This window comes from Sinohyriopsis cumingii, chromosome 4 (assembly GCF_028554795.1).
Source record: "Sinohyriopsis cumingii isolate HCF-2022 chromosome 4, ASM2855479v2, whole genome shotgun sequence".
NCBI classification, from domain to species: Eukaryota; Metazoa; Mollusca; class Bivalvia; order Unionida; family Unionidae; genus Sinohyriopsis; species Sinohyriopsis cumingii.
In genome coordinates, this window is record NC_142964.1 from 3,174,789 (window position 1) to 3,198,209 (window position 23,421).

General features: G+C 34.4%; 1 protein-coding gene across 1 annotated transcript; it reads right to left on the minus strand.

Moving 5' to 3' along the window:
• Positions 1-51: 51 nt before the first annotated feature.
• Positions 52-23,218, minus strand: LOC149800540 (putative ribosome biogenesis protein RLP24). The gene is made up of 5 exons (XM_089954471.1): positions 23,089-23,218; positions 17,684-17,870; positions 9,937-10,000; positions 3,972-4,054; positions 52-673 (listed from the first exon to the last, which is right to left on the minus strand). Exons 1-5 carry the CDS (start codon positions 23,167-23,169, stop codon positions 597-599), a joined length of 492 nt encoding a protein of 163 aa, XP_089810597.1. The 5' UTR covers positions 23,170-23,218; the 3' UTR covers positions 52-596.
• Between the last annotated feature and the right edge of the window lie 203 nt (positions 23,219-23,421).

Here is a 23,421-nt window from a genome sequence, read left to right on the forward strand (position 1 = left end):
CACATAAGCATTTCCATTCCTAGACCAGAACAAATTAAAAAAAGAGCAAAGTTGGTCAATACAATTTATTTGTGACCATGTAGTATAGAATAACTTGATGACAGGTGAAAATCCAGTTGTAAAGTTTATCAGTTGCAACAGCTGTTGGGTTTCATATTTTAGAAATTCTTAATTTCTATATCCATCACAAGAAGTCATTTACTATTGAATATAATTCTGGTACTTGTCAATTCAGCCCAAGGAAAACAAAATTCACTTTGGTAATGACATTTGTTTATTTTGTTGTTATTGTTCAAACGTTGTCTGTCAATACAGTTATGATCTCTGATTGTCATCCCTATCTTTGTAACAAATCTTATTACAAAATAAAAGATAAAAGATATTATGTCACAGAGCATTTATTGCAAACATATAGTCTGTATGGATTTAAACAATAGGTTATAGGGAAAAAGACGATTTAAATGGGTAACAATATAGTCATTATGTTAAAATTCTTCCTGCGCTTCACAACATAGTTCAGCATTTTCCAAGATGAATTATTATAAATCAGGTGAATTTCTTCTTCTTGATTGATTCTGTATATTTTAGGATATATTTTAATTCTCTTCCATGTTGTCATCATCTTCCTCTTGAATAACTTGAACCAACTTCTTCTCCAGTTTCTTTGCACGAGCTGAAAATCAAAACAATTTAATAAATACAACTTGTAGCATCGTCTTTCTTGGGACACAGACTCCTTCCTAAACATGCCATATTTTAAATTTCAATCTGCCCCCACCCCACCCCCTTCTCTTCATACAAAAACAACCCCATGATCCTCATTTTCTTAAACATATAGATCTTACAGGATGCATAAACATAACTGGTTATTGCTGGAAAATGTTCAACCTGTACCAACAAGATGCTGAACCACAGTAATTAAAGTCCCTAGGTAACTAAATTAAAAGTCTGGTCAAATTTCTCGTGTTTACAAGATAAATGAAGCATAAACAATGACCTTCAACTTGATCTCAAGATCAAATGTGTCAAAGTCCTTCATTAAAGTGTGGTGATCAAATCTACCCTCATTACTTGTTCAGTACAAACAACATATTGCAATAATCACTTTTAATGAAAACCATGCTGATACAACCATCCATTCAGGATAAGTAGCCATCTGAAGATTCTCATTATGGCCATCAAGGAAGCCATTTTGGAGGTTTGACCAGCATTTTTAATTTTGGAAACCTAAACACTGCATAAAATAAGCATTATGGAATGGTGTTTAATATTAATATGGCCATTTGTTGAGAATTGGATGTTAGGAGATTTTTCAAACTTTATGAGTTCACACTGGAATTAATTTTGGACCTACTACCCTATGAGGAGAAATAAGATATTCAAGTTGACTGCCATTAATCATCATTCGTTTCAGATACGACCATCAAGACATGTTATACCAAGCATTTTAATGTTCTGGAGTAGTTCCTATAATATGATTTCAAGATAGTGGCCAGACTGAAGGTATGATCAGAAGCATTTTCATTTAGGACCAACTTAACATGAAATCATTTTGTGAAATCCTCAGGTTGATATGAACATTCTCTCAGTAAAGCAGTACAGCAATAAACCCCACAAGACAGATCTTACTACTTAATCTAATATTTTGGTAGACATCACCTTTGTCATAAAATAACCCTTCTGACTGACCCATCCAATGGGAAATAACTTGTTTCTTCTACGAACTCACCTGACCTCAGTTTAACAATGAGAAAATAATCTAAACTTTTCAACAGGTTCAATATATAGCTTGAATTTAACCTGTAAACAACTATTTATTGCTCAATATTGTTAAAACAAAAACTACACCTCTGGACAAAATAATTAGCTATATTATATCATGTTTATGGAGGATCACTACCATGTACAACCAACAAAACTTACAATTTAGATATAGTCATGTACCAAATGTTACATCACTACCATGTACAACCAACAAAACTTGCACACAACTTAGATATAGTCATGTACCAAATGTTACATCACTACCATATACAACCAACAAAACTTACAATTTAGATAAAGTCATGTACCAAATGTTACATCACTACCATGTACAACCAACAAAACTTGCACACAATTTAGATATAGTCATGTACCAAATGTTACCTCACTACCATGTACAACCAACAAAACTTACACACAATTTAGATATACTCATGTACCAGATGTTACCTCACTACCATGTACAACCAACAAAACTTACACACAATTTAGATATAGTCACGTACCAAATGTTACATCACTACCATGTACAACCAACAAAACTTACACACAATTTAGATAAAGTCATGTACCAAATGTTACACAAAAATATGGATATACATAACAATGATATATTTTGAAATTTCTTCGTGAAGTGTGTGCAAATATATATAACAATTATAATACTTGTAATTTCACAAAATGAAATCATTTTCCTATTTTTCATGCAGACATGACTATGTGACACTGTAAGTTTGCTAGGCCTGCCAGTATGCAGCTCCCCTATGCCACTAGCTGCCTGCCAGTATGCAGCTCCCCTATGCCACTAGCTGCCTGCCAGTATGCAGCTCCCCTATGCCACTAGCTCATGGTTGTGCTAAATTCCAACAGTTTGATATGCAATTGACTATGGTCCTACACACACATAAGTATCCAAAATACCATAGATGGGGTGGGGGGTGGGGGAATGGTCAGAGGACTCAGGTTACTAAAACCTAACAGATATCACTACTGCATTGGAAGCTGACTTAAAGACTCCCTTAAGTTTCACTGGATTATGAAGTACAATCAAATATGAAACGTTTAAATACTGATTCAGGTAATATACCTCAACATATATACCATGTTTTGCTCATCAAATGAAAGAATTTTAATTTGCATACTTGGAGCGGTTACTGCTGACATGCTCCAGTGATCGCATCAGGCAGGGTGAAACCACTGCTTGGTTATGAAACATGTGGCGCTGACCACAAAAGACAGTTGACTGCTGATTATATGACATTTATGAAAGAAATTAGCTGGGGGAAAATTAGAATGGCCATTGTGATCTGGTGACTGCTGAGGTCAGGTGACCATCATGACAGATTTGACTGTATGTATGTATGTATGTATATATATATATATATATATATATATATATATATATATATATATATATATATAATTAATATCAACAACACCAACATGTAGAATGTGTGACCAGTTTCGCTTTAATACTTGATCAGACTGAATTCAAACTGAATTCAATATCATTGCTTACGTCATTAAATATATTCTGTTTCTAAGTGATCAATGAACAAGATGATGTCATAGCTTACATTTTTAATGTAATTGTCTTATACTTTAATGAATAATTGACATGGAGATCTACATATGCAGCACAGATTAATGATATTTTGATACATACAAATACATTAAACTGGATCTTAAAAATACATATATCTCTATTGATAACATCTCTAAAATTTATGACTAAATAGAGATAAACAGTTTTATTAATATTTTTATTATGTATAATGCACATTTATTAAAGATATAACATTTTTTAAATACAAAATTGACAAAAAAGAAGACCAAACAAAAAACAAAGCAAAAAAAAACATTATATATTTTAAAAAAATAATATATTTTATTAGTGCATTATACATAATAAAAATATTAATAAAACTGTTATCTCTATTTAGTCATAATATATATATATATATATATATATATATATATATATATATATATATATATATATATATATATATATATATGGAGAGAGAAAGAGAGAAAAAAAGATTATATATACAGGGGTAAAGATTTGTGGCACATAGGGTGGTAACTTTTGGGAAACCCATGATTACAATTTATTGATGCAACACTGTACCTTGACACAACAGATCTTAAGACACCAAAACTAGCATCAATTGTTCATTGTCACTAGCATACTATTATATTATTACCTGCTGGAGACTTGATGAGATGGATATTCTTTTCCACATCCCTGATATCTGCCTCCTTTCGAAGTTCTTTCCCTTTCTTCAATCTAGAAATAATAAACATTTAGTAACCTGAATTAATGTTGTTGTAAAATTGATGGCATTACTTAATGATGTAAAGTTTAATACTTCCGTTGCTGCTGCTCTCACTAAATGAAAGCAAACCAAAAGCGTAAAGATACTGTTGTATCAGAAATTGCATGGGGTGCCAATTTTTGTGGTTTTCATTGTTGGATCGAACCATGAATTTTTAAAGACCCATGTGTGTGGTGACTCCCCCTATTTTCTTACCTTGTTTCATTCTTTGATATTAACAAAGCTACCAAAATTTGATAAATCATTGTCAATATGCTTTACCTGGTTATAAAATATTAGTTAGTACATGTGTTTGTTTATTTTAACCCTTTACAAAAAGCAAAACTTATAAAGCATTTTATGTTGCTGCAATGCAAATGTAGGTATTGGTAGCAGTAGTTTCCACTCACTACCTTAAATTTATACCTGAGATATGTAAGGATAGAGAGAAACAAGAAAAATTGTAAGGTATTCAAACATTAATACTAAAATTGAGAGAATAAAAAACATTAGTAAATGAAAATTAAATTTAATACTTATTCTAACTGATCCTTCATTAGGTGCAACTGTTGATGAAAAATCTGAACGTTCCAAAACAGCAAATTTCAATGATGCATGCATTTTAATCCAAAAGAACAACAAGACTATAAAATACTATTACCTAAAGCACCATTATTAACGAAAGACTATTTATATACATTAATTACAGCTAATCATTAAAGCTCACACTTCACTGACTTTAGGATAAAGCCACTGCATCAATATTGTGTCAATCAAGTCTCATGGTACATATAAACACCTGTCAGGTGAAATAATCAACAAATTGTAGAATTAAACAAGTCCACCTTTCTCAGAACCAGCAATAATTAGATCATATTTTTCACTTATTGTCATATGTGCTGTAACTATCCATTCAGCACGAACTGACTTGATTAATGAGGCTGCAAGTTTCATTGATAGAGTGCAATGTTTGTCACCAGTAATATCTTTCTTTTCCACAATGGCATGCACGACCTATTTAGCATACCAGTTGTGGAAGTGTAATTTTAGTTGTCCTTTGTACCCTTTATTTATTGTCAAGTCTACTGGCCGAAGTTGATCTCTATATGAAGCTGGCTCAAATAAAGGAGTGACCTGACTGTGTTTCAATGTAGTCAGCATCTTCACACTCTGTTAGCGTTGGCTTCCTTTGATGTTTAACATTCAGACAAAAACAGTGTGATTGATCTTGACAGGTGTTTTATTTGTGCTCGCAGAGGTGGTAGTATTGTTTGAGTGTTCCATAGATGTTATTCACTCAAAAGAAAACAGTGTAAGTACTTAACTCGTCAAGTCTTTGCTTTGCACTCATCAAAACAATGTTTATGAATAAAAAAATAAGAGAGCAACTGAGAAAAGTTTGATATCTAACACTCAACCCTAGATGCAGTAAAAACAATTTTTCATATTTTTTCAATTTGATGGGGTTTAATGAATGTATGTTTTTTTATCAAAGTGAAGCTAATGATACATGAGCCCCTTGAAGGGATTAACATGGCATTCTTGTATTTCACCTCCAGTTTTTTTTTTATAGGAATCTGCACCTCTGGCATTTGTTTAGGTGAGGATTTTCAGTTTTTAATGCAGGATAGTTTTGATCAGTGTGGTAGACCGTTAACATCTGACCAACATTTAACTTTAAAACAAAAGCCCCTCAAAGAAGCTGACACTATTGTCTGAGAAGAAGTTCCAGGAATTAAAGCTATGACCATTACTTCTCAACTTGTTAATGCTGAACCCATTTCTGATATTCTTGAATAATAGGGTTTTCAAATTAGACACTGTTGCAGCCATATGGATTTAAGATTAGCAGCATTTTGATTTAAAATAAATCAGACACAATTAGAAGACTTTTGTCGAAAACACCATGTTGGTATGACCCTTCATTTAGGACAATTTGTGATATGATTTTCAGTATGTTTCTTGTGGCAGCCATATTTGATGTCAGATTTCATTCTGGACCAACTATATATTGTAACTAAAGTAGTCTTCTGGAAAATACCTATGCCAACATGACTTCATTGAGAAGAGTAGTAATATCAAAGATTTTCATGATGGCAGTCATGGTAGTCATACAGGATACTAGATTGGCACCATTTTCATTAAGTGCCAACCAGACATTATAAAAAGTCTTTTGGTGAAAATCCCTATGCTGATATGACTTTTAATATAGAAGTAATAGCGACAAGATTTTCAAAATATTTGCTATTAAAACAATGCAATTTCTATTTAAGACCAACTCATTACCAGAAGTCTTATGGCAAAGGCCTCATGGTGATATGACTCGATTCAGCTGGAATAGCAGTAATAAAATTTTCAAGATAGCTGCTGTGGAGGCCATACTGAATTTCAGATTGGAACCATTTTTATTTAGGACCAAGAAAAATCCTAAGCAGCCTTTCAGCGAAAAACCCAAGCAAATATGTTGTTGTTGTTGTTGTGGGGTTTAACGCCATTTTTCAGCACGATAGGCTATACATGGCGGCCAGTATTAATGGTGGAGGAAGAACCCGGAAAACCCCGGAAAGAACCACCGACCCACGAGAAGCTACTGGCAGGCTTTCTCACATGCCCACATTGGCTGAATCTTAGACTCGAACCGCCGCAGACAGAGGTGAGATGGCAGTGATCCGTAACGAAGAGCGCTTTAGACCACTCGGCCACTCGGGGCCCCCCAAGCAAATATTACCATCCATTCAGCTGCAGTCGCCATAACAAAGACCTTCATGATAACTGCTTGCTGGCCATATTTGACAGCCAGGTGGATTTCCATACTGAAGTAGCAAGATTTTCAAGATTAAGGCCATACTGGGCATCAGATTAGCACCATTTTCATTTACAGTGCTCAATAAATCTCATAGCCCAATGCCTAGGAATCTTCTAATCTTAGATTTGGCCCTTCCTGTATTCTAAATGAGATGCCCATCAGACTTGTCAAAAAAGATTTATTTGCCTGATGAAACTGATCACACTGATGAAATGTGTAAATGTATTTTCAAGATGCTGACATAACTGTCATAACACGATGCAATCTAAATTAGATCACAGCTGTCCTATGTGAAATTGAAATCTGATTTTAAACTGACTAAAGCATGACACGCCATGCAAAAAATAGAATTTTGCATCCCCTGAGTCGACACAGTCAATAATCTTAAAACCAAACAACAAAAGAACACTTTTCGTATATGCCAGTTACATGTAGCATGTATAAATGATAAATAGTGATGATTGATGCTGATGTAAATCTATCCCTTGGGCAGTTAAAATGGTGGCAATTAAAGGCAAAGAGGACAGGCATAAACCAACATTTCAGGAATCACTTAATTGGCTGACAATAGCTAGAGATGTGCTTGAGGGCTGCAGTGGGTGAGCCCATTGTGCTAATTTGCAGAAAGTGGAACAACTTATGATAGGTAAATCAAAGAGATGCTAAATGTGTGTACAAGAACAAAAGTAATTACACAGTATTGCCTTGAATGAGAATGTTTATGTCATATGTATTATAAATTTAACAAGTTTGTAAACAGCAGCAACGATTCTTTTTGAAGTCACATTTTACTGCATATATATAATGCTAAACATGATCACTTCATTTGCTGGAATAGTGTTCAAGTATGATTCATTTTTTAAGCCAATTTAGGAAGCAATTAGCTATTAGCAAAGCCCAACAAAAATAAATTTCAGAACTCTTGGTTGATGGAGTTTTACTTTGTGAAGCATGCCAGCATAGTTATGAACACTAATCACACTTGTATTACCTTGAAACCCTTTTGAACCCTATTGAATTTATATTTGAATTGAAGCTATTGCAAACTTGTGTGACAATAATGAAAAAAAAGGGGTAATTCTGGGCAAGTGGAAATCGAAGCCTGGGCTTGTGGAATTTCAGTCAGAGCGTGTGAGTTTATTTAAGTCACCAACCCAAGGCCCGTGTCTAAAAATTTTTACTATGTGCACTGACTTAGGACCAACCAGACATCACAAAATATCTTAGTGAAAATCCCCTGTTGATATGACCATTCATTCAGGTGGAGTACTGATAACAATATTTGCAAGCTGGCTGTTGTTCATTTAGGACCAACTAGACCTTGGTTATACATTTTCAAAGCAATCCTTGAAGTATTATGCAAGAAGCAGCAAACTTTTATTAATGGACACGAGACAACAAACAACAGGATATCCAAACCTTGCTTGGTCCATGTCAGCAGCTAATAAAACTGTATTGCAAATCTTTGATTCATCTGCTCCTTGTGCATTTCAGTTCAAGCTGGTGATGATTGCACTAACTTATGAATTTTCCTTATTTTAACAATTTATACCAATAATTAGTGCTTATTTACACTCAAGTTCATACAAACTAAAATATTACTGCAATATAACTGCAATATTCTTTAACACATTAACCTCTGGAGCTTTTTGTCATTTTTGCCTGAAAATCGAGTAGGAAACACATTTTGAAAGCTATTTCTAAATAGACTCGAAAACACCAAATCCCCAGTCATCTTTGAATAACATACTGCCTAGTTGTGTTAGAAACATCATTTTTTGTTGGCTATTTGACTCGCGCATGAGCAGAAGGGTAAAAGTTGGACTTGGAGCCATTATTTTTGTATGGAGACCACTCTTTATTCCAAAAGACCATCTTATCCTACTTTTTGAAAAGGCTCATCTGTCTGTTTGCTATTCATACCAGTTTGCCTTTGATCTGAGACCAAAAAGTCTAAAATCTGGACACAAAATCCGACCACAGGTGAATTTTGTGCAAAAAAAAGTAGGGTCCAAAAAATGAGGTTTTTCTATCTGTATTTCGTAGTGCAACTAGATATTCCAGATTATTTGGTATCATTGTAGAGCTACATCTGTTTACCTTTCTATAATACCACCCACTTTAGTGTATCATGCATGACCAGGATGCTACAGAACTCGGCAGTAGGCTACTACCTCCTGCCCCATAAAGTCGTCGCTTGGGGTCAATGTGTTAAATGAAGTAAATATTTACACGTAATTGTATAACTAGTATCATATGCACATATGTTCCAGTCTTTCCACAAATTCTCTGCTTCAACATATTTTACTATTACATTATTTACTGTTTAATAACAAAAAAATATTCAGCTGAAATATATTATAACATACTTGCACTATATATGGTCATAGTGCTGATCAAAATAGGTGGAAAATCAAATCCTTGTAAAACTCATCTAATTCTAATTATCTGCTACCAATGATATTTAACTTATTATTGTGTATACTATATATATAAAGATATATGGTATTTTTCTTATTATTATGTGTACTTTGAGAATGTGAAATGGGTCAACAGATATTCTGATATTTAGAATTTAAATTTCTGGCTGCCAGCATACATCAACATTTCAAATTTAATTTTTTAAGCATTTTAATGAGATGGCATTCTCATTTCACCTCAAGGGTTTTCTTCAGGATTTACCCCTCTAGCATTTTTAGGGGAAGATTTTCCGTTTTTAAAGGGGACAATTTTGATGAAATCATCAATCCAATAATGTTTTATCCAACTTGTGTTATAGTAACTTTAACTAAACTGAAAACAAACTTGAAACTGACCTGTATTCATTTATTATCCTGCAACAAGAAGGATAATAGGTAATTCCAAAAGAGAGGCAAACCTGCCTATTGTGATCTGTTCAAGAGCAACAATGGGCCCACAATATCTTCACTAATGATTTTTGAATTGGTAGGCATAAAAAAAAAAAATCAATGATTTTACAACATGACATGATGTTAATTAGAAACATACAGCTAAGTGGTCATATCACTTTTAATGTCAAATTCTTACCTGTTCTTGATGAATTGGTTCTGCCTCTTTATCTTGATCTCTTCAATTCTCTTAATAGCTTCCACTGGAAATAAATGACAAAAATGGACATGCTATATCAAGATATGCAGATTTGTTTATGTACAGTAGGTATCAATATTTGGTGGGGTTTTTAAACAGAATTTTCATTCGTCTACACGTTAACTTATTCATGTGCCTGTGGGGTTTGTTTTCCTTAAATGCAAAACATCTTTGATTGGAGTTAAAATCTGTAATCATCTGTAGTCATTACAAAACCCACAAAAACTGGTACATGAGAAAGGGAATTCATAGTACAGTTACACAAAAATGTCCCGTTTCATCAATGTTTCTCTGACCATGTAGGGAGAATGGCACATTATTTGCATGCCCCCACATTTAGAAGTTTTGCACAGAAACCATCCCTTTAGTCAAAGTGACCATAACCTATCACCGTTTTTTCCCTGAAACTGACAGACTTCTTCCTTACCATTAATCAGTACAAAGTTTAGAGCCAGGTTGGAGATGTAGAACTAATATTAATGTGCAGAAACCCTTTTTCTTCTTTCAGTCAGTGACCTTGCCATTTGACCCCAAAACCAAATTCCTTCATTATTGCCAAGTGCAAACCAATTTTCTTCTTTAAGGCTGTGACCTTTACCTTTTGAACCCCAAAATTCAATATTATTAAAATAACTCTACAATTCAGCTGTGACCAAAAACCATCTTTCAAAGACAGGAATGCAAGGCAAGTTCATGTTGTCTTTATATGTAGCCAGGTATTATCTACATGTACTTGAGAACACTCAGGACTTTGATACCATTCATTGGCAGTCATTACAGATGGAATCTGAGCCAAGAGTAGCCTAACACCACTTAATACTAGCCTCACTGAACACTGTCCATGTTTCATGATAGTAAGTTTGATCATTATAAACTATGAATGTCAAATACCTCTAAATTCATTTTGGTCACCATGCTATTTGTTTCCTTACAAAGGGCACAGTTAATTTCTAAATGATTATGCCTTAGTATGGTATTGCAGATTTGTGTTTTACAATGTTCACAAAATACTCTATTGTATTTCAAACAATTCAATTAGCTCCAAACCAGGAAGTCAAATATCCAATTTATTAAAATTTTACATAGAACTCTGAGCAAAGTCATTAAAAGGAAACTAACCAGTAAAAATAAAGTGATGCTAAGCACATCATATCTCACCACTTTAATGGACAACGATGGGTACAGCAAAAGAAAGGCTGAAATTGCAGTGCATATACAGTATACAGGGAGTGCATATGCAAATTGTCCAAGGATAACAGATTCTGGAACATAGCTAAATGGGAAACACATAAGAAAATTTACCATTTGCCTGAAATATTAACCTGTTAGTTTAACAAGCAATTAACTTAATACAAATTCAGGAGCCATGTATATGCAGTATTATTTTGGATATGCCATTTTAGAGAACCATTAAATACAGAAAACAAAGTGCATGACAATGTATAGACAGTTCACATCTAACTATAAATATCAAAAGTTTTAATACTTAATGGCCAAAAGAACAGATTTCAAAATGGTCTAAAAAATATATGCAAAAATTACAAATCCAAAAAAAATCCAAATTGCAGAAAAATGCAATGGTAAGGATCACCCTCATTTCTTACCAATCAATGCAAGAAATGCCTTCATGTAAATGATTTTAACCAATCAATGCACGACTTGCCTTCATGTAAATGATTTCAACCAATCAATACAAGACATGCCTTCATGTAAAAGATTTCAACCAATCAATGCAAGAAATGCCTTCATGTAAATGCTTTCATATATGGGTAGGGAAATTAATCATTTCGGTAACAATAAATATTCTAGACAACATGGCGCTGACTTTGTAAGGATGAAAGCTCTTTATGCCAAAAATTTAAATTACACCACACCACAAAAATACACCTCACTGACCATGGCATATGGTAATCACAGGTCACTTTTGCCAGTGACAAAAAGTGTTAAAGATCACATCAGGTTTCATTGAACATTTCAAGAGAAATAGTGCTAACAATGCAAAATCGAAGCATTCCAAAGATAGCTTTAATGCAAATTTTTCTTCTCCACCCATAAACATATCTATCAAAGAGGCCTATCATATATCAGTCTATACAACTTATTCATCACTATATTCCTCAATAAAACTAAGACATACATATATTCCCCCAAAAAACTTATTCATTGCTATATACCTCCATAAATCTCATTCATTGCTATATACCTCAATAAAACACATAAATATATTTAAAAAAAAACATATTCAATGCTATATTCCTCCATATAACTTATTCATTGCTATATACCTCCATAAAACACAAAAATATATTCCCCCCCCAAAAAACCCATTCATTGCTATATACCTCCATAAATCTTATTCACTGCTATATACCTCAATAAAACACATAAATATATTCCCCCTAAAAGCATATTCAATGCTATATTCCTCCATAAAACTTATTCATTGCTTAATACCTCCATAAAACACATAAATATATCCCCCCCCCAAAAAAAACACATTCATTGCTATATACCTCCATAAAACACATAAATATATCCCCCCACACACAAAAAACACATTCAATGCTATATTCCTCAATAAAACATATATTCCCCCCAAAAAACATATTCATTGCTATATACCTCCATAAATCTTATTCATTGCTATATACCTCAATAAAACATAAATATATCCCACCAAAAAGCATATTCAATGCTATATTCCTCCATAAAACTTATTCATTGCTAAATACCTCCATAAAACATAAATATATTCCCCCAAAAAAACATATTCATTGCTATATACCTCCATAAAACACATAAATATAATCTCCCCCCCAAAAAAATAACATATTCATTGCTATATACCTCCATAAAACACATAAATATAATCTCCCCCACAAAAAAACTTATTCATTGCTATATACCTCCATAAATCTTATTCACTGCTATATACCTCCATAAAACACATAAATATAACCCCCTCCCAAAAAACATATTCAATGCTATATACCTCCATAAAATTTATTCATTGCTATATGCCTTTATAAACATATTCAATGCTATATACCTCCATAAAATTTATTCATTGCTATATGCCTTTATAAACATATTCAATGCTATATACCTCCATAAAATTTATTCATTGCTATATGCCTTTATAAACTTATTCATTGCTATATACCTCCATAAAACTTATTCATTGCTATATACCTCCATAAAACTTATTCATTGCTATATACCTCCATAAAACACATAAATATATCCCCCCCCCAAATATTCATTGCTGTATGGAAACAAGATGGCCACTATTGCTTAATCGGCTTGAAGCAGCTGTTCCGTTTCTTAATGCCGTTTTCATGACATTTGTGCTTGTTGCCTGTTTTCATCTTTGTTATTGTGTTCATTATGTATTGGTTGTTCAATTCGTATGTGTTTCTTCATCTCCTTGTTTTGGAAACTAGAATAATTAGACTTTTTCTCAGCTGTCTTGCTCCACTGTTTTTGAACAAACCGCCATCATGTGATACTCGCCAGTCAACCCGTTTATGCCATGATGGACCCTCATTAATTGCTTTAAATGATCACCCCTTGGCTCTCCACACTACATTGTGCTCTAGACTAAATGAACTGGGACTACATTCATCATTACCTAAATGTAAACAGAAGCGAAAAAGAAATGTTATTTTAAAGCTGGCCGGTGTAGAACAGGAAGAAGAATATCAGTTATCTCCCTTATTTCGGCACAACCATTTAAAAAAATTTAAACTGTTAATTTAGATCACCTAATTCAAATCCCTATTAATTCGTCAACCTTTGTGTCAACTATCCAAGAAATACCTCTGCGCATTGATTATTCAACGCCAAGTCAGTAGGACCACTGGAAAAGTGCACAGAAATGGTTAATTTTATCAACGACCAGAATGTTGACACATTTTTCTTGCCAAAAACATGGCTAAAAACATCAGGCGATGAGCCAAAGCGTGCGGATCTAACACCCACTGGTTACTCCATCAAGTCGTTCCTCCATAATTCTTGCGGAGGTGGAATTGCTGTCATCACAAAGAACTCCATGATAAAACATCTTAACTACACCACAACATTCAATTTTGACCAAACATCGTCTGAACTAGTCCAAACCACACTCACACTGGAGCAAAGGTCAGTCCATTTTTTTCTGCCTATACACCCTCCTCGTAATAGAAAAAACAAGCTGGCTGACTCTCTCTTTTTGGAGCAGTTTCTGAATCTCCTGGACTAAGGAAATTTGATAGGTGGCAACCTGATTATTCTTGGAGATTTCAACTTTCACTTTGACTGTCCCGGAAACTCAAATACATCAAAACTCCTAGATTCCATTAATGTTTTCAACCTCAAACAGTCAGTTAACCAACCCACCCATAAACATGGTCACATTTTTGACTGGATTCTTCACAGACCTGATGATAACATTCTACGGTCCTCCCTGGTATCCCATAACCTTGCATCAGATCACCTCAGCATTATATGCCAGCTTGACGTATCAGTCCCTAACCCTCCACCTTCATCTGCTACTAAGAGAAACCTCTGTATGATAAATAGAACCAAACTAATGCATGATATCCAAGCTAACCTAACAACTTGCTTACCTCCTACAGCAGAACAACTTGATAACTGTCTGCGTTCATTACCTGACAAACATGCCCCAGCTACCAAGTGCAGAGTATCAATTCAAAAGTGTTCTCCATGGTATAGCAGTATTAGGGACCAGCTTCGCACTGCTAAAAGAGACCGCCATAACGCTGAGAGGCTCTGGCTTTCCACCAGACTCACTATTCATAAGCAAATATATGAAGTCGCTAAGAAGAATGTCACAAATATAGTCCATGCAGCGAAATCAGCCCACTACAGTACTAAGATCATGGAAAGTTCCAGCTGCAAAGAGCTCTTCAAGATTACTAACAAGCTAATGTCAAGGAACAAATCAACATTACTTCCAACTACCTTCTCTCCAGTCGACCTTCAGGACATGTTTGCAAGTTTCTTCTGTGACAAAGTACAAACCAATAGAGATAAGCTTGATAACACAATTTCAATTGACTCGTCGTCAGCAAACAGTTGGGATAAAGAATTTTAGTGGCAACCATTAGCAGCATTTGAACCTGTCTCTATGGATTTTGTACGTACAATCATGATGAACAGTGCACCAAAGTCATGTGAACTTGATCCAATTCCAACATCACTGCTGCTTGAGTGCTTAGATCCAGTATTGCCTTCACTAACTGATGTTATTAATACACCTCTCTCATCCGGGGAATTCCCATCATTTTTCAAATCTGCCATTGTGAAGCCTCTGCTGAAGAAACCAACACTAGACCATAACGATTTAAAGAACTACCGCCCAGTTTCTAATCTCCCATTCATATCAAAAATCTTAGAAAAGGTTGTTCTATCCCAGCTTGTATCTCATCTAGATTCAAACGGTCTTTTTAGCAATGTACAATCTGCATATCACCCTTGCCACAGTACTGAAACTACTCTTCTAAAAGTAGTTAATGACATTCTCTCTGCGTTGGATAGCGGAAAGATTACAGTCCTCACCCTCCTTGATTTGTCTGCAGCATTTGACACAATATACCATGATATGTTACTTCACCATCTCCAGTATGTATTTGGTATTCATGATTCAGCCTTACTGTGGTTCAAGTCCCACTTGGTCAACATGATACAAACTGTGTCTGCAAATTGAATACACTCCAGCCCAGTTGATCTATGTTGTGGTGTTCCACAGGGGTCTGTTCTTGGACCTGTTCTCTTCATTCTATACACTCAGCCGCTCTCAAGTGTCATAGATCATCATCCAATGTATCGCCAATTGTACGCCGACGACACCCAAATATACAAATCTAGCCACCTAACTGAAGTTGATGCTACCATCCAAGGTGTAAAGAGGTACATTTCTGATGTGAAATCATGGACGACATGTAACAAGCTGCAGATGATGATAAAACTGAGGCCATTCTGATCACAGCACAAAGACTTTCTCATTCACATCCTTTACCTCAAACAATAAATATTGGCAACGCCAACATTAAATTCACACAATCAGCACAAAACCTAGGTGTTACTCTGGAAAGTACTCTCACATTGCACCAACATGTCATGAACATATGCAAGGCTGCATATCTTGAGCTGAGACGCATCAGCTCATTTCACAAATATCTTTCAGTTGATGCCACTAAAACACTTGTGTGTACATTAGTACTTTCAAGACTGGACTATTGTAACTCAATTCTGTCTGGTTCATCTCAATATCTACTCCAGAAACTTCAAAAAGTTCAAAACACAGCTGCTCGGATCATACTTAGAGTACTACGATCAGAGCACACCTCCCCACTGCTCTGTACCCTACACTGGCTATCCATTTTGATCAAGAATCAAACACAAAATTTGTTATCTGTGCTACATTTCACTGTCGGACTCTATCCGACCTCACCCATGTGTACACACCAGGAAGATACTTACGCTCTTCTTCTGACAATCGTATACTCATTATTCCCACTATGAAAACAAAGTCATACGGACAGCGTTCTTTAGCATACCAGGGCCCAGCAACGTGGAATGAATTGCCCAATGAACTTAGACACAGTGATCACATTCAAGAGGGCTCTCAAAACTTACTTATTTCAACTGCAAGAACAAACTTAAAGACCTAATAATGTTTCCTACCTGAAATATTCTCAGCATGTTTTTTTTTTATTTTTTAATGTTTATCTAATTTCAAGGTGTTTGTTTTTGTAATAATATTATTATATGTTTTTTTAATCTTATAGATGTTGTCTAATGTTGTAAAGCGCTTAGAGCTTCTAAAGATTAGGTGCTATACAAAGTCCTCCTCATTATTATTATTATATACCTCCATAAAATTTATTCATTGCTATATACCTCCACAAAACTTATTCATTACTATACACCTCCATATAACTTATTCACTGCTATATATACCTCCATAAAACACATAAATATATTCCCCCAAAAAACATATTCAATGCTATATACCTCCATATAATATATTCAATGCTATATACCTCCATATAACATATTCAATGCTATATTCCTCCATATAACATATTCAATGCTATATACCTCCATATAACATATTCAATGCTATATTCCTCCATATAACATATTCAATGCTATATTCCTCCATATAACATATTCAACGCTATATTCCTCCATATAATATATTCAATGCTATATTCGTCCATAAAACTTATTCAGAGCTGTATTCATCCATAAAACAAGGACATTGCTACATTCTTCAAAACTTAGGGCTACATTACTCAGAGGTTGTAGTGAAATAAATTGATTTAAGTTGAAATTAAAATACTTTCGAGAACTGTTATGGATAAACCTAAGTTAATTGAAGACAACAGTGGTATCACTGCCACCACCTATCACGGTTTAAAACTGATACCCATCTTCTAATGGAGGCATGACAAAACCTTGCTTAAAAAAAACAAAAACCAGCAATTCTGCCTCATCAGCTAAATGCATTTTCTTGTTATTATAATCTTGTTTTTCATTCTTACCATGATGCTTCACAAAATCTAAAACTAATAAATAAATGTAAATGAAATAAGAGAGCACTTTGCACTAAATGTGCAATTTAAAAACACATAAACCAGAGTAAGGTAATTAAATTTCATAAACTTGTATGAAGATAAACCTGTCTTTTTCCAGAGTACTCTGTTGTATTTAACTGGAACATTTCTTCTCTTTTCAAATTCAAGTGATGGATCTACTGTAAGGTCTTTTCCAGCTGCCTTCCTGAAAGCCTTTGTCCATCTGGTCTTTCTTGGGTTTTTCTTTTTCTTGAAAGCCTTGTGACATTTTGACCGACAAAATCTAAATATCTGAAAGAATTAGATGGCTTCAATATATGTCTTGATGCTTCACATTAATATGTGCCAATTTACTGTGTTTGGGTATGAAATGATTCATGATTTTTTAAAAATCAGCTTTAAATATAATTAAGAGAAATATAACAGCATCACTTTTATTATGTTTTACCAAATTAAATGTGAAATTAGCTGCACCGGGTATTAAAGTATCACGATTAACTTTCAGAAGAACTGCAAAGAAAGATGTCATTCCTGCACCACTGATACATGTTCCAAATACCAGCAATTTCACTGTTGTAAAAAATTCTTACCAAGATTACAGCTTACCGGAAGAAACAGGATTCCTACACTGTCCTCTCCAGTGTTTCAGTCCCTAATATAATTAACAGTGGCATATGCTGAAATTGTGGGCTTCCAAAAAACCTTCTACCACAAACAGACATCTAAATTAAATGGGGACATAGAAATGTAAGAGGAAGGCAACTAATGGTGGCGAGTGCCATGGTGGCTCATTGGTTAACGTGCTGGATAACAACACCAAGATGGTGTAGGTTTAATCATATCATCAAATCAACTTTGGTCAGCTACCAGGGACTGTCCTTAGTTAACACACTTTACTCCAATAGCCTTGATATTAAACAACCTACCTGTGTTGATGTGTGATAGAAGAAGAAAAGAAAACAATTAATTTTTCATTGCTGTACAACAAAATCTATGGAAAAAAATTGTATGCGGTAAAAAAATGTAGAAAGATTCTAAATGAGTACATAACAAGTGATACTACCCCTAAGGGGTTCCACATTCTTATATGAAGTATCACAAAGAAAGTCAGATTTTGATTTGTTCTCTTCTCAGGCATCTGGCCCAAGGCCAAGCATTTGACCAATGACTGCTAGAATATCTTCCTATAATGACAGTTGGTTTTCTTGTGTCCCTACACTAGCTGCAGCCAAGAAAAAGGATAACGACCCTGGTACTGATCCATTTTTACCTCTGAAGAAAGAGAGAGTGGCAAAAACTGCTTACTAAATGAGCCAAAAAGCAAAAGTAAAACAAGGGACACTTTACACATATTATTGAAGACAAAAATAAAACAGGAAATAGAAACAGAAGTCCCTTGAAAGGACTGAAGCTCTACTTGGCAAAAAGAATTTCCAGAAATTCAAGACAATTTCCTCCTTTTAATTGTGGGGTATTGAAGCTATCTCTCTGATAGTCTTCAGCACTAACAAGATTTTCAAATTAGCTGCTACGGTACACATGTTGGACATCAGTTTGGTACCAGTTTCATTTAGGGCAATGTAGTTATCATTATAGTCATTTGGTAAAAATCCCATGTCATTTGGGATTTCTTATGTTAAATATGAATTTTCATTTTTCTTGTGTTTCATATTGTTTTATTTGTTAAGTTTAGGTTGTTTTATTTATGTACAATTCCTTTTTCGAATGAGTTGCATAAGAGGAATAAATTTGTTCCAATGTATTAATCATCAGGGGTCAAGCAAGACATAATATTAGAGAAAAGAGAATTCTCCTTTTGGAATGAACATGGAGAAGTAGAAGCAAGCAAGAAATGCAATATATGTGTATGTGTGCGGTCTCTTATTTTGGATTATGACCTCTGTCTCTCAGTAAGCATATATAACACTGGTTTTCAGTGACACATGTACTTTATTTTCTTTGCGGTAGAAAATTATCTGAGTTGTATTTATATTATAAACATATTTGGTATGTGTATAGAAATTTAAATATTCATATGCCGTGTATTTTGGCCTTATGACTTTAAAAGTGCTATACATTGTACTGAATTTTAACTGATAGGAGTACTGGATTACAGTACTGTAATTGCAAGTTATTAAAAATGCTTAATCAACTACCCTTAACCAATTTTTTTTTAATTTCTGAAAGTTCGCTATAAAATTGCAGTTGAAAAGATTTCTAAACTTGTTTGAAGCAACCCTGTACCATGTACATGACAGCAAATCCACATCTTCTGATCTGTTTGTTATAATATCTTTGTTCTGAATACAACATTGTCATAACTATTCATAGATAACACACTGAAGCATTAAAGTCGATGTACAGTATGAACGTACCAAACTTCTTTTTCCAAATGAATCAACACAGACAACTCATAAGAGCATCTATTTTCAGAAAGAGGGGTTTCCTTAATGTAACCCTCACTGTCTTGCATTGTTACAAAAGTCCAATGATGCAAATTTTTAATTGGCTGAGTCATACCAAAGACTTTTAAAAATGGCATAACAGATGCCTCGCTTGGCATTCAGCACAAAGAGTTTAGTGTTAGGACTGACTGGCCTTGTGTCAGGATAATGTGACTGGGTGGTACATGATGCTAGATGGTACGAACAGCTGCCTCGCTTGGTGCCCAGCATTAAGAGGTTAGTGTTAGGCCTGGTTTCAGGATAATGTGACTGGGACATGCTACATGTCTGTGGCATGATGACCCATTGCTAGACATCACTATAAACTATCCTACTGCAGACATCGTAGCAATATAACTGAATTTTTTTTTAAGCTACCTATAAAATCCAAAACACACACACACACACGAGCAAATGTTCAAGGTTTTATAATTTGTCTGCTTGTAGTAATGTTAAGCATTGGCTAAATAGTATTTGCTTTGCTGTTTATTTCTTCTGATTTTCACATAGTTGACAGAAGTCAAGGAAACAACTTCAACCTTAGAGCATTTCTTGAATTCCACAATATAGCATTGTTCCATACATTTCTGACCTACATAATTGCATTTTTAGGCTCAATCTTCAATAACATTAATATTTAGGTTTTTGTTTCTGTGAATTGTATATTTTCCTTAACAAACTGGCCCAGTGGTTTCTGAAAACATACTCTAATAAAGTGGTTCTTCCCACACACACAGCAATGACTGACATTATTTTCCCATGACAGGTTCACTTCATTTCCAACTGATTTTATGAAGAAAACAATGCACATGTTGCAGTTAAAATCATCAGGTCACTGATTATATTCCTAAAACACAAATTGCTATTTACATACTATTGTTTAAGTTTCAAAACACAAGTGTGTGTGTTGTTGTCATTCAAAAGGTTAATGTGCAGATATAGGGCAATGATAGTTGCTAACTTACTCAAGAACACATGCCTGTGAATGTGCAAGAGTTTGTCACCACAGTTGATATCAACACCAGCTATCTTATAGCTTGATGTATGCCTACACTTTGCCTCAAGCTAAAGCAACACTGAACTACCTGGCTTAGGCAAGGGACCATCTCAAACCTACAGTCACTCAATGCACCCCAACAAACAAAAAACAATAGGTTGAAGTTGTTTTCACTGTTGTAACAGAAGGCAAAGTTTACATATTTTTTAGATGACTCAGTGACCACTTCACCTGGTAGCCCGACCCTTGATCATATTATAACTTTGGAAAATAATATTTCATTGATCTTAAATAATTTACTTTTATGACACTAAACAGACGCGAGTAATATGAAATTTTTTGTCCCTCAGTACACCGTAGCATTTTTGGATGTACCACAATACATTCCAAGGTATACTACAATTATATTAGGGACCTGCAACTCAAATTCTTTGGGCAGGGACATGACACTTTTTGTTTAATATTCATTTGTTAATAGTTGAAAGATATCTTGATCTCATTTTATCAATGAGACATGTTTTTAAGTGTCGTTGGCCTACATTTCAGATAGCTGGAGTGCAATGGAAACCAGAAATACCAAAAACTGGTTAAAAGGATGACAAGAATCTTGAATGAAACGAAGCTATCTAAACACTTTCTTCAATATCAATATATTTTTTATTCATTTCGTTAAAGAAATATACTTTACCTTAATCCAATTTTGGCATTCCTGGCTTCCACTGTATTCCAGCCAATTGAAATGTAGGCCAATGAAACTTGAAAACAGATCCATTTGCTTGTGTGGGAATTTGAATTTATTAGACAAGAGACGTTAGAGTAACTAACGTCTGACTAAAATATTATGACTTTAATTTGTAGAAAAGCATCCTTGTAAGCTGTGAAGTGTGAGATATTCCTAAAAATATGTGTTCTGTGATGACGTAATTCAACATCAAAACATGTTACACAGCGCCATTATTTAGGCAGTAAGATCATTTGACTCCCAAAATATAAATATCTGGGTCTAAGTCATACACTGTAGGATTAGTTGCTGGACTAGTCCTACAACATAAGACACAACATGCAATATTGGGGGGGGGGGGTAACGGGTCTTACGGCCTACCTAATGGCACTGTGTAGCACGTTCTGATGTCAACTAACTTTGTAACAAAAGTCAAATTTTCAGGAATATCACACACAACTGGCAACCAATAACAACGAATTCCTACGAAGTTATGATGTTTTTGTCAGACTTCACTTACCCTGATGTTTTTTCACTAGTAAATTCAAGTTCTCACTAAAGAAATGGACCTGTTTTCAAGTTTCGTTGGCCTACATTTCAGTTGGCTGGAAAGCGATGAAAGCAGGGAATGCCGAAATCGGATTAAGTTGAAATATTTTTCTTTAATGAAATGAATAAAAATATATTATGCCTATTGGAACTTTAAAGCAACGTTTTTTTTTGTTCAAGAAACATTTGCCACATAAACCTACTCAAACATTCTTCGGCATACCTCGACTACCATCGCACTGCAACAAATTCAAATATATATCAACGGAACATGAAAATGCATCAATTTGCTAATTCATATTTTCATTTTGCCAGGATAAAGACAGCACAGTAAGTATATTAATTACACATAACTTAGTGGAAGAGTGTCAATATATACTGCCAAATGTGTGTGATGTTCCTGAAACTTCGACTAATCATTCCGATGTCAACGACATCGGAACACGCTTTACAAGCCCGTTATTTGGATAGCAAGACACAGAACATAAACAAACAACATGTGCTATGTCTTTGACTCTTATTTCAAGTTCGTATTTGCTTTTTTTAAGTAAAATATTTTCACTTATTCCGTTCTATACAAATTACTAAGCTATAACAAACCCACAAACTCTATGAAGCCTTTTCGCATTGATCAATAGCCCTTAAATTCGTTAATGGCACGAACCATAGCAGGTCGAGTAGAGAATATGGTAGCATGTGCACACATCAAAACAGCGATATATTTCCGTGTTCTGTGAGATCAGACTCGTATATCTGACAATTTGAAAGAAAAGCAAAGCACAACATAAATTAGCTTACTTTACAATCATTTCGAACAAACTGTATCCCGTGACCTGGGTATACCGTAGATGAACAAAAATAACATTTTTCGAGACGCATGACAGTAGATGTTTTCTTACGCCACCATTATGTTACCGGAAAAGGACGTAAACTGTAGACTAAAAGTAAAATAATTACAATACCCGCCCCGAAGTTTTACTGAACTGAAAATCCGGAAAAAGATCAAAACAACAGGGTCGAACAACATGAGGATAAATGGTGATTTCCATTTACCCGTAAAAGTGAAACAGATTATGTTACCAGTAAATAATTAAAAAATATCTTTATTTATTACACTTTTTGGTCACTGAA